We start from the raw sequence: 13565 nt of genomic DNA on the forward strand, positions 1-13565 counted from the left end.
GGGGGACTCGCCTCCGGCAAGCAGAGACCCTCCCCTGGCTGGTCCCCTGGAGCAGACCCTCTTCTCTGTCTCTCTCTCTCGCTCTCTCCTCTCTCCTCTCTTTCTCTCTCTCCTCCTCCAGCTTGGGGGGTCCATTGCTCCTCTCTGCCCCCAACCCCGGCTCCCTTCCTTTCTGCCTCTTCCTATTGATTGCTTGCCCGTTTTTAAATGTGATTTTTATATACATACCCCCCTCCCCAAATGGTGTAGCCGCCAGAGGTGCGGTGCAAAAAAATTCTTGGAAGGGGCCCGGATGTACTGAGGATGCTTTGCCATCTCACTCGAGGAGGCAGTCGTGGCCAGGATCAGTTTTTGGTGTTCGATGCCATAATGGGAATCAGGTAATCCTGGAAGGGGAAGAAGAGATACTGCAGCTGCCCGGCTTGGCTTGGCTCGGCTCGGCTGGCATCACTTGGGCACGAAAGCCGTCGACCTCGGGAGAGGGAGAGGAGGGATCCGGCCGGCATCCAGACTCGTCCTTCTTCTTCTTCTTCTTTTGGGGAAACATTGCAGCTTCTTTCCTCTTTGTGGCTTCTTCTCCTTTGAAAACACATTTTTTTAAATGAGCATTTAAAAAAAATTGGTCCATGATCAATGAAAACACGAGGATGTACATTCCGGAGGAAAACCACCAAGGTAAGGCTGGACTCCAACCCCGCGCCCCTGGTTTCGACGCCCCGTCTAGCCTAGCGGGTTCCCCCCGGGGTGCGTCCCCGGGGGGCGCGGGGATGGTGGGAAGCTCGGAGGGACTCGGGTCCGAACCGCCCAAGAGCCGGAGAGGAAAATTCCCGCCCCATCCCCCGCGAGCATGTGTTGCCCATGAAATTCCAGGCGAAGGGAAGGGGGAAAAGTTCCCCAAGTGGCCACCGCGCGCGGCCTCGCTTCCTCGCCTTCCCCCGGTCCGCCGAGCTCGGGGGAGGCCCGGGGAGCCGGTGCCATCAAGACCCACTCCCCGGGAACCCCAAGAGCCCAGTGGCCCGGCTCCCTTGCAACCCTTGGCTCGGGGCGAGATGGAGAGCGCGCGCGCACCCCGCGCGTCCCGGTGGCCTCCAGGCGCCCCTTTCCCTGGGCAGCACTTTCCGAGGACGGGGGACAGCCGTGTAGAAGTGGGGGGCTGCGGCAGTGCCTCTGAACCTCCCTCTCCTCGTCTCCACTCTTCGCATCTCGCCCCCTTTCCCCGCACCTGAGCTCCTCTCCACCCACCCGCCTCTCCTGCCTTGGACCCCGACCGTGCCCACGCCCCGGGGTTCCTGTGAGCACCCACTTGCGGCCAGCACCCGAGGGTGTCAGCTGGCAGCGTCGGGCGCTTGTGTGGGCATTGCTTTTTGCATGTTGGAAGGAAATAATGAAAGGGTGTGCCCAGCCTGGGGGGTTTGCCCTTCTTGCCTTCCATCCTGGGCATCAAGTGTCACCTGCTCCCCCTTGGCCATAGAAGGGCTTGCAGGTAACTCCCGGCTTCCTGAAAACTTTCTCCCCCACCCACCCCTATCCCTCAAGACGAGATCTTATTTATGCATCTGGGGGGGGGGTATGGCTGGGCACTGCAGGCTTCCATGGAGTGGTTGGAGAAGAGAGAGAGGGGATGGGCTTAAAGGAAGGAATGTGGCCACCTGGGCTTCTCATTTTTTTGCCTCTGATTCTCTCTGATATTTGGGGTATAATCTCTGACTCGGACCCCTCTTCTCCCAACCTTCCCCAAGCATGTCCCCACTGCTCTGTTGAAGCTCCGCCTTTCAATTCCTGGATGCATACCTGTCGCTGTTGGGCTCTGTTACTTCTTGGGGTTCTTCAAGCTCTGAAGCCAGTCTGGTGAAAGGGGCCTTTCTTTGTAATCTCCTGCTTTCTTTGCAAAGTCCTCCCCCCTGCTCCCCACCACTGTAATTTGGGGCCAGAGCTTCTTGCCCTTTGGAGCCTGAGACAGCTAAGCAGCCCTACTCCTGGATTGCATCCATCTTGATAGCAGGACCGTTAATCCCTCTTATTTCCAGCTCAGATTGCAGTTTGGGGGTTTTGATTTTCTTTGGTAGAATCAATCTTGCTCGAGAGGTTTTGGGGGGTGAATCAAAGCTGGAGGGTGATAAGAACAGCTTCTATGGCTTGAAGTTTCTGTCCCACGGCCTAACCCTCACTTTCCCCTCTTCTCTTCTAGTAGGGATGAAGAGCTGGGTTGAGGAGGGAAGAGGGGTTTAGAAGCACCGAAGCAAGGGATAGAGAGGCTGGATCTCTCTCCTCCAAATTCTCAGCTTAGGAGCCTAAGCAGCCTTGAAGAGAGCCAGCTCCATAGTATTACTATCGTCAACAGTAACAATCTACTGTGAAGATGATCATCAACCTCTTAGGCAGTTTAGAAGGTCTTTGTAGCATAGCTCCCTTCCTAGTCCCTTTCCTTCCTTTTATTATTATTATTATTATTATTATTATTAATTTGCCCTGGCATCTCCTACTCCCTGCCCACCTCCTACCCTATCCTATGCAGGGAGCATGCTTTAAAATGAGGAGCTTTGAGCATGGAGGGGTTGGGGAGAAAGATGAAGGGAAAGGAAAGGGAGCCAGCGAGTGGTGGCCCCATTGCTGTGCCTTTCCAACAACGTGCCAACGAACACTATGACAACCCGGATTCCAGCTCTCTTGAAGCTGCAGTGATTATGTAATTCACAGGAGCAATTTTGCCTCCATTCCTGGAAGCAGTTTTCAGGTGAAGCACCAGGGTCTCTGTCTCCTTCTCTCCTCATACCTTCTCCCTTGGTTGGCATTGCCAGGGCTTTTGTTTTTATTTTTTGGGGGGGGGGCGGGAGTTGACAGGTAGGGAAGGGCAGGCCTACAAGAGCATGACAATTTACAAGGAAGGGGTTGCTGGTGACTTAATAGCTAAGGGGACCATGAACCATAATTGGGGGGTTTGAGTTTCAGGAAAGACAGCTCAGAGAAGCCAAACATGACCTCAGATCAGTGATGGTGACAACCCAAGAAGGAGGACTGAAAAGTTGCCTGCTAGGGGCTGGGCTTTGGTTCTTCTCTTCTGGATGGAAGTGTGTGTGAGTGTGTGTGTGTGTGTGTGTGTGTGTGTGTGTGTGTGCACATGTGCTCACTCGGCATGCGCTAGTTGAGGTGAGGGGCTGAGTGTGGAAGCCTGAGATTAACTCATTGGAACAGCCAAGAGGCTCCTTGAAGTCTGACTCTGAGTGTGAGAATCACCCAGTGGGTCTCTCGTCACCTCCAGTGCCCTGTCTGCCCTGGTCCCGTGCCAGCCAGCCTCCCACTCTTTTTTCTGGGTTGCTTTTTCCACTGCAGGCTTCAGCTAGTAAATACGTTTTTTTAAGTAGTCTACCATTTAACAAGTAAAACATCAGAATGACCCTTATCTGCTGGAGACGAGACAGAGGGGCAAAACATGTTCCAGCGGTGGAACTCACACTGTGCTTTTCTTTGAAATACCAAGCAATGAGTAGAGCAGTAATTATCATAATAAAGTAATAATAATATGATCACGCTGAACTCTTTCTAAATGGTCCAAGAACAATGCTGCTTGCACCTCAGCTTGGGAAGGTTCATAAAAGTGTGAAATTGGCTTCTCTTGCCCTGGATACTGTGTGTGGGCAATGCTGGACAAAAAGGGTTAGTGAGATTCAGATTAGTGTTTACAGTATTGTTCAGATTCTTTCCAATACTATATACATAGAATGTATTGTAAGACTCAATCTTTCTTTCTTTTTTCTTTTTGGAGCCATACTTGAAAGTGTTCAGGACTAACTCTTGTCTTTGTGCTCAGGGATCTGTTCTAGAGGGATTTAAGGAAGCTATGGCACGCTGGGGACCGGATCCTAGTTGATCCCCAAGCTGTACTATCTTTCTGTTCCCTAGACTTGATTAATTTTTATTAAATTATGCTAGCTCTACTTTAGCGTGTGCCTTTGCACACACACACACACACACATACACTGTATAAGGAAAGAACACATATTAGATAGATCATAAAGGAGCACAATGCACTTTGGAGAACCCATGCTTCACAGAGAGAAATATTGGTAATGTCTCCGAACTCTGTAGGGATATTTAAATATCACAGTGGGCATAGAATTATTCCCTTCAGGTAGACACTTTTCAAATGGAACGGTGAACCATAATGTTGTGGACTCCTCTTCCTAAGCCTTGGCCATGAACTTGGAACTAACTCTTCAGCTTTTTTGTTGGTTTGTTTTGCTCTAAGAATGCCTGTGGTGGGTGCCTCTGTATCTGAGGCCTCTACTACCAGGGGTCCTGATTGGGATTCTCAGGCCCGGCTAGCTTCTTTATAGAGAGCCGCACACTCCCGGGCTTTTAATACAGCACCAAATGAAAGGACATCTGCTTGAAAGCATAAATGCAGCCAAGGCCAACTCAAAGTGGGTGTGGTTTCTGCCTCTCCCAGTAGGTGGCGCTCGAGGGCTTAAGAGTCAGGAGTGGGGCACTCTGTTGATGGATGGGGTGGTGAGGTAACATCTAGGTTTGGAGGTTTGGAGAGCTTCTCCTGTGCTTTCTGGGCAGACAGCTCCCTGACCTTCCACTCCTGTGTCAGCACACACACACACACACACACACACACACACACACACACACACACACACACACACACACACACACACACACACACACACACACACACACACACACAGAGGCATGTCTGCTGGGCTCAGGCCCTCACCCAGACAGAAGGTCTCAAGGTCTTGGGTAGCCTTCCCACCCTTGGAATTTGTAGACTTCTTCCATTCCATGATCCAGGCTTGGCTTCCTCCAGGCAGGCAGCTTCCAACAGAACCTGGGAGCTGAGGAGCCATTTGGGAGATAGCTGACCTTGCTATGGCTATCCATTCATTTTCTAATTTACTATGCATGATTTAGTCACCAGAGGAGCCAGAGGTTCCTCTGAAATTGGGGAGCTGGAAACCCTAACCTTTAGGGGGTTATGAAACTTGTCTGCTCCAGGGCTCAAAGGCAAGCCGACATTTTCCTAACTTTATTAGGGAAAAACCAGAAAAATAAATGGGTACGCTTCACAGCTGATTCTGTTTTTATGAGTCTGGCTGGTCTCCTGCCGGTTAATGGCAGAAAAGCTCCTGAGACTGGGTTAGGAAGTAACTGAGATTCGCTTTAATTTTCAGTGATGGTTTCCATCCTGGTGCTTTTGATCCCGTTCTTCATTTGGCTTTAGTCACAGAGGCAAGTTCCATGAGTTGGGCTTTTTTTTTTTAGCCCCCTCATTATCTTAAAATTTTTTTGATTGAGATTCTGTGGTTTACAATACTATTAATATTGGCTTCTCAAATACACCGTTCCAGCACCTTACCCCTTACCAGTGTACCCATCTTTCTCTGCCAAGGACTCCAACACTTTTCCTCTCAACCCCACCCCTCTGAAAAACCAGGAATAGATGATCCGGTAATACAACTTCTTGGAATCTTCTTTTCCTGAGGTTTTAATTTTATTACTATTGTTTGATTTGCTTGTGGGCCATACCCAGCCATGCTCAGGGGTTATTCCTGGCTCTACACTCAGGAATTACTCCTGGCGATGCTTTGGGGACCAAATGGGATGTCAAGGATGGGTTCTTGGGCCACATGCAAGACAAGCAACTTACCCACTGTCTTATCGCTCCAGTCCCTCTGAAATTTTTAGAAACGCTCTCCAGTGGCATTGCGAGGGGTGAGAGAGTATCCGACGGTGCTGTCTTCCTGGCACAGGAATTCTTCCTGCCTGGTGTTTGCGGTAGTTGGCGATGAGTTAGTCTAGCTCTGCCCATCTCATCGCAGCCATTCTTTGCTGTGACTTGGGAAACAGTCAGTGCTCAGAATTCAAAATCAGGAGACAGTTTCATTTTCTGGTGTGGACTGGAGAAAGCTGGTCGAGTGTTTGGGAAACACCTGGAGACTTAATAAGTCTAATTAGCAAAATAATCACACTGATTGAGCTTGTTTCTGGGTTCCGCCTCTCCGCTGCCTAAGCTAATGCTGGGCACTGCAGAGGAGAGTAGATTTGGAGAAAATAAAAAGGCGGGGGAATTGTTTTCGCAAAATATCAGGTGCTGAATATTTAGCGACGTAAGTGCTAAACATTCTCATAATGAAACCACACTCCAAGCCAGGGATGTCATTATGAAAATAATTTAGTAAACACCTGTTTACATGCACCTCAAGGTCAGATACTGTATAAAACAAGTGAAAGTGACAGGATCCCTCTGGGAAAATGGGGCACTTTTCCGCCTGGTTTCAAAGCCAGGCACGTAGATTCTACCTGAATTCATCTCTGAGAAAGCAAAATGTAGGGCTTCAAAAATGTGATTTTTTTTTTTTTTTGAATCTCAGAATTCAGGTTCCGTACACAAAGTCTTCTCTGTGGCTTAAGTCTCACCCCGAGGGGACACATATTGTTTCAGGCCAGGCTTGACTCGTCCAGTGTGAATGCCAGGGAGCTCATCACCTCCTTTCTTTCTTTAGGAGTTGAGGAGCACCTTAAGGCATCTGCTTAAGGACAGAAGGGCCCTGTGGTAGTCTCTGACTCTTCAGTACTTTGGGACCAAACTTTTTAAACAGGGGGCCAGTTCACTGTCCTTCAGACTGCTGGGGGGCCAGATTATAGTAAAAACAAAAATGATGAACAAATTTCTATGCACACTGCATATATCTTATTTAGAAGTGAAGAAACAAAATGGGAATAAATACAATATGTGGCCCGTGGGCCGTCGTTTGAGGACCATTGCCTTAGAGCCTGACTGTAGTTCTAAGCATGTGAACTGGGCCTCCTGGAGTTGTAAAAAGGCTCGGAGTCAGGTGGGTGCGAGATGGGGATGGTAAGAAGCCCACCTGACGAGGGGAATCTGTGCAAGAATTTGGGGCTCACAGTTTCTACTTATGGGACTGAAGCGGAGACTTGGGGGACATAAGGAAAAGCAGTTTTCAGTTTCACAGGGATGGAAAACTGGATGTCCTATTTCTCCAGAGACCCAGGGAACTTGGAGCTGAGGTGAAGAAGTGACGAGGAGTGATCTGACCTGAACAGAGGATGAGGAAAAGGAGGGTTACCTAACTGATGCCAGCCCCCCCTCAATTCCTTTCCTTCCTAATGCTCCTCCCCACACAATCCTGCAGTTCATACATGTCCATAAGAAACTCCGACCAAATTTAGATCACTCTTTTGTGCTGTCTCCTCAAGGCGGAAGGTGGTTTCAGACTCACAGCGTTAGTGTAACTTGTGAAACAGAGATAGAATAAATAGAACGTCTCTCTGGGAATCGATTTTCTAGAGTCAGAACATTTTATGGGTAATTGGAACTTTAGCAACAAACTCTGGTTCCCGTTGAGAACAGGTTCTGAGAGTGGCAGGATGTGGCTGCACACAGATATAAGCCCTTTTTTTCCCTCCAGTATGGGTAAGCTGTCCATGAGAACATTGCTTGGAGTCCGGTTAAATTTTGCTTAATAAATCTGTCAGCCTTTGCCTGTTCTTCCACCCATTCTTCTTTTGTCCTGCTTTAAAGTTACTTCTAAGATGTTGGATTTGGAAAGTGTGTGCGAGTGTGCGTGTGTGTGTGTGTGTGTGCGTGCGTGCGTGTGTGTGTGTGTGTGTGTGTTTGTGTGTGTGTGTGTGTGGTGGAGGGATTATCTATTAATGGAAAGGTTTAAAATAATTTTTTGGGGGCTGGAGCATTAGTATAGTGGGTAGGCTTGTGGCTACTTGTCTTGCATGCGGCCCACCTGGCCTCCCATATGGACTCCTGAGCACCTCCAGAAGTAATTCCTGAGTGCAGAGCCAGAAGTTACCCCTGAGCCAGTACCAGTATGGCCCAAAAATGGAAGGAAAATTTTTTTCTTAAGATGCCAGAGTAGAAGTTTATACACGTCCAGAAGAAACTCCTACCAAATTTAGATCATTGTTTTGTCTGCAAATGAATACACTTCCAAGTCCTTTTTGATTTGCTAGCTTCCTTTCTGTCCCAACACAGGCTTGCTTCAGCCCCTTAGGGAGAGTTGGGGCAATGACTAGCTGGGTTGGGCTGTAGCACTTCCCTGTCAATGCTGGGAACTCTTGGTAGAATGGCAGGCTTTGCTGCTGGTGAGGAAACAAGGATACTGATAAGTAGTAGGGCAGAAACCAGGGATCTGTGGGTGGCATATGACCAGAGTACAGCCTCCCGTGGACTCTATTTGAGTTGGGAGAACAAAGACTTCTCTCAAGGCCAGAGCGGTGGCGCAAGTGGTAAGGTGTCTGCTTTGCCCGTGTTAGCCTAGGACGGACCATGGTCTGATCCCCCAGCCAAGCCAGGAGTGATTTCTGAGCACATAGCCAGGAGTAACCCCTGAGCATCATGGGTGTGCCCCCCCCAAAAAAAAGACTTCTCCTTGCTTCTCTGTCAGGATTGTATCCCAAGACCCCTTACCTGAAGACATTTAAATTCCAAATGGTGGTTTAAATTAAGCATGGTGGCTGGAGAGATAGCACAGGGTTAAGCAGGCAGCCTACTCTGACTTTGCTTAGATCCCTGGTTCCATAGATCTCTCACACTACAGTCCCCCAAACACCACCAAGAATGACCCCTGAGCTCAGAGCCAGGAGTAAACCCTGAGCATCACCAGTTGTGTCCCAACAAACAAACAAACAAACAAACAAACAAACAAACAGAATTCAGTACACGAAAGGGATTTTGTCTAGGATCACCCCTGACATTTCTTTCTTGGGAAGCATTCATTGGCCGACTTTGATACTCTTAGAAATCAGCTCTAAGGAAGGGGGAGGCCTTTAAAGGCTGGCTTGGCCTCTGGCTTTCAGAGAGGCATGAACTAAACTCACGCTTTGGGATGAGGCCTATGTAAGAGATCCTGGGAGGAAGCCACCCTTTCAGAACACAGTGTTGCAATCATTTCATGAAATATTCAAGCTGCCAATTTGCCAACAGGGGTTTCTTTGAATACACTCGGCGACACTTGGTGTTGCCTGCTTGAGCCTCACTAAAAGAAGAAAAAAATCTTGTCTCCTGTTCTTTTGAGAGCCAGGCCAAAATCCAGACAGTAGATGAATGTTCTTCCCTGTATTGCCTGTGGCAGAAATGTTGACTTGATTACTCAATTTAGCTCTATTTACTTTATAACCATTGTGTCATGCTCAGTCATTTATATTAGGTTTTATTTTTCTCTCCAAAATAATCCATGTTAGGCTAAAACCTTTCAAAGATGTTAATTAGCACAAGTAAGAAAACAAATAAATAACAGAATAAAATAAATAGGGCTGCAGCTTGAAAAATGATGTGGGTCACAGTCTTTGTCTTATCTCTAAGGATTTTGAAGGAAACAAGAGTCCTCTTTTGTTTTTTCTATTGGTAAAATGGAAATTTGCCCCTTCACTGCTTATGTTTATGGGAAGCCTGGAGGCTACCATGGGAGAATAGGTAGAAGTCACTGAACCAACGTCTGTTACTCTTATCAGAGACCAGAGCACTGGGATTTGAAAGTGCAACTCTAAAGAGTAATTTTCATAGAACTCGTAGTTATTTAATGGCTGGCTTTGTGCCGAATTTCCAAGATGAAAACATAAAACACAGAGAAAGAGACTTTAAGCTGGCCTAACTGATAATCGGCATTACCTAGGAAGGAAGAAAAAAATCAACCAAGATATGTCTACTAGCACTTTGGTTTTCTTAACACCTGCCGGCCAACCTGAAATCTGTGGTATCCCAGGACTGTGGACTATCTGGGATGTTCCTAACCAGTGTGTTAGGATAGCAGTTATGCCCAGCTGCTAGCCACTGGCCAGGCTGCAGTCACCTCTTAGCTAAGGCATAGTTTCCTAGCCTTCACTCCAAAATTCAAAACCAGACTGGCCCAAGGTATTAGAAATTGGGCTAGTGAGAGCAAGTACCAGCCCCGAGCAAACAATCATCTCCTCGCTTTCCAAACCTAAAGTGCTACTTCCAAATGCAAAGGAACAGACAGACTATGGAAAAAGGAAACCTTGCTTCAAATGTAATGGAAGTGAAGCTTATTTCTTTTTTGTTTTGTTTTGGTTTTGTGTCATACCTGGCAATGCTCAGGAGTCACTCCTGGAGTGCTGGGGAGCCTTCTGGGGTGACAGGGATTGAACCTGGGTTGACTGTGGGCAAGGCAATCACCCTACCCTATGTACTACCTCTCCTGCCTTAGACTCATATTTTAAAAATACAGAAAAATGTTAGAGTTATATACAGGGAGAATAGCCCCCTAAAGCATTCTAAGAGTCACTTATCAAGTGTGAAAGAGCTTTAATTTCACTCCATAAGTGACAGATGAGCTTTAGTTTCTTGAAGAAAAGCAATGATGTCCTCAAAAAGCATTCTGGGAAACTTACATTTGGATCTTTGTTCCCTTTGTCCTCCTCTCTGTCCCAGTTCCTGTTCTATGATCTGTGCAGTTATCCATGTTTCATTTTCTATTTTAAAATAGACTCTAGCATAGCATCTACCTTCTGATATCTTTAGAATGGGACAGGAGTCCTAACTACCCTGTCATCTTTAGCAGCTTTATCCTAGATGCTTTGTGCACTTAATGTCACTTCATTCTGACATCAATCCTATGAGGCAAGTGCAAATTATATTTTCAGATGAGGAAGCTGAGGAATAAACATCTTAAATAATGGGGCCAGGGTCATCCGGCACTTGTTGGGCTGAGTCTCTAGTCAACTCTATTAGACCTTCGAAACATTTGTTCTTTCTGTTATTTTTTTCCACATGGACAGGAGGAAGCCACCAGACATCTTGAAAAACACTATCCTGAGATAATCTTATTCAAGAATTCAAGAAAATCTTCTTGAATTCTCCATGGAAACTCCTGTTTATGATGGTCATGAGGAGGGAATATATAACAGTCTTGGTTTCTGTTAGATGATCTCTCTACATGCCTCTTTTTGATCATTCATTCTCTGGGTATCTGGTTATTTTCATGGTTTCTGCTTTTGGCCCTCTTTGGTTCTTCAGCTCCCCTGTAGATCTTTTTAGAACACCTCCATCAGTAAGTTGCCTTGAGAGGACCACTTACTTCATGGTATGGTGTTCTTTTGTCATATGTCCTTGGAGTACCCAGAGTGCCTTCTTAGTAATTATTTCCTGGGAAGTAGATGCTCTTCATTACCAAAAAGAGTCTGATGAGTTCAGGAGACCATCTTTGCAAGCTGAACTTTCTGGACTTCAAGTTTTGTGTAGTTATTTTGCTATGTTCATTGGTGCATCCATCCTTCCTCAAGCACCTCCTTCTTTCTTTCCTCCCTTCCTCCTCTCTTCTATTCTCTTTTTACCTTATATTCTTCCTTGTCTTCCTTCCTTCCTTCGTTCCTTCCTTCTTTCCTTCCTCCTTCTCTTTTTCTCTTTCTCTCCCTTGCCTTGTCTTCCCTTCCCCATCTTTTCTTTCTTTCTCCTTTACATCCCTTCTTTTCCTTTCCCTTCTCTCCCCTCCCCTCTCTTTCCTTCCTTCTTTCTTCCCTTCCTCTTCTCCCTTTTCCTCACTTTCTTTTGCTTCCTTTCCTTCCCCTTTCTCTCCCCTTCCCTTTCCACTCTATTCCTTTACCTTCATTCTTTTCCTTACTTCATTCCATTCTCTGTTCTTTTCCTTTTCTCTCCTCACCTCTTCCCCCACCTTCTCTTTCTTCCCCATCTCCTCCTTATCCTCTGATGACCTCCATTCCCCACTTACTTCTCTCCCTCCACTTCAGGTAGTGCTGGAATCTACTCCCAGTGGTGCTCAGGAGACAAAGTGTTTTGGGACACTTTAGCCTGCTCCAATCTATTGAGCTATTTCTTCTGCTCCATCAGTTCTTTTTTTCCCTCTCCCTCCCTCCTTCCTCCCTTTATTTCTAAATGACAGCTTTATTGAGATATAATTCACCTTTTTAAAATGTACTTTTCAGTGTTTTTTAGTGTTTTCATAGTTGGTAAACATACTCACTGTTTAATTTCTCCTCATTTTCATAACCCTCAAAGAAATCCTATATCAACTAGCAATCATGCTCCATTTGTTCCTCCCTCTTTTCTGCCCGTGGCAGGCACATATTTCTGTCACCACGGATTATCATTCATTATTGACAGCAATAGTAATTCTACAGCTGAACTCACCTGTGTAGTCTACTATTGACAACATGTCTCTCAAATTTCAGATCCAGGTATGTTGAGCAATTTAGAAGATGTATGATAGAGTTCAAAGGAAGCCCGCCAGATTAGTGAGGAGTCTGGATGTGAGATGAGGCACGTTCAGCTATATTGAAAATACTCTACCGATTTTTAAAAGTATTTCAGAAAAGCTAAGTTTGTAAGGCACTATTCAAAGAAGTTATCAATTTTATTTATTTCTTTGGGTCACCCCAGGGCAATGCTCAGGAGTTACTCTGCTCTCAGGAATCCCTCTGGGACATGCTTTGCAGACCATATGGAGTACTGGATCAAATAATGGTTGGCCCTGTGTAAGACAAGTGGCCTAAGTGCTGCACTATCTCTACAGAGTCCCTCTTTTGCAATTTTATATTGTGCTTATATAATATACACATATATATATAATAACAACATTTGTTATTTTTTCATTTTAACCAGCGTGAAGTGTAAATTTAGTGGCTTTTTGTGACTCTGAGGTGCAGTCATCACTGCTCTCTATTTGCCAAACTTCATACCTCCATATAGAAATGATATGATAATAACACATGACCACTAATCATGAAACCCCAGTATTCTCTCTTGCAGTTTCACTTTACTTCTCTGTCACAAAGTTTTCCCATTCTAGGTATTTTATATCAGTGGGATCAGCCATGTGTGTATGTGTGTGTGTGTGTGTGTGTGTGTGTGTGTGTGTGTGTGTGTGTGTGTGCGCGCGCGCGCGCGCGCATGCGCATTCGAGTGCATGTGTGTGGGCTTACTTGGCATAGCATTTTTAGGGTTCATCTGTATTGTCAGCTTATGCTATTTAATTGTAAGGATATGCCAGATTTATTTATCCATCCATCATTTGGTGAGCTTTTTGACTGTCTCCTCTTTCACTGCCACATTAGGTGAGCATGCAAGCTAAGCTTGCATCCTTTTTTTTTAATTCTAGGTGAATGTGCTTAGGGATGGAATTTCTGGATCTGAATTATTATTTGTAGTTTTAAGAATACATTTTACTGTATGACCCTCAAGTTTGAATCTTGGGTGGATGAGAGCACAGCATTATATTCCATTGTGTCAGTAATGAGGGCTTAATCTTTTCTCTGGGCTCCTACTGCCTATAACAGAAATTCAACTTTAATTAGGTGTTAAACAATCTAACAGCTGCCTTTTGATGAGAAGTGACTCGGATGCTGCCTTGGATCCAAAAATAATGAAGGTCTCCAGTTCTGGTTCATCATTCACCTCAGTGCCGACTGGGCTTTGTACCTCAACAGGAAATGGGTGTTTGGCAAGACGGAGCTATTTAGTCTGTCTGTCTCTGTTTCACCATCTGCTTGTCTGCTTGGAGTGCAGACGCCTATGGACAGAGATGTCCTGTCTTGAGGTTCCTGGGGTTGGA

The 13565-nt window shown here is 46.1% G+C and overlaps 1 protein-coding gene across 1 annotated transcript in view; it reads left to right on the forward strand.

Moving 5' to 3' along the window:
• Window positions 1–647: 647 nt before the first annotated feature.
• CACNA1C (calcium voltage-gated channel subunit alpha1 C) overlaps window positions 648–13565 on the forward strand; it is a 657609-nt gene continuing 644691 nt past the window's right edge. The window contains exon 1 of the mRNA XM_049783035.1: window positions 648–675. Within this exon, the coding sequence (XP_049638992.1) occupies window positions 648–675 (28 nt within the window). The remainder of the gene's footprint in view (window positions 676–13565) is intronic.

This window comes from Suncus etruscus, chromosome 11 (assembly GCF_024139225.1).
Source record: "Suncus etruscus isolate mSunEtr1 chromosome 11, mSunEtr1.pri.cur, whole genome shotgun sequence".
Classification (NCBI taxonomy): domain Eukaryota; kingdom Metazoa; phylum Chordata; class Mammalia; order Eulipotyphla; family Soricidae; genus Suncus; species Suncus etruscus.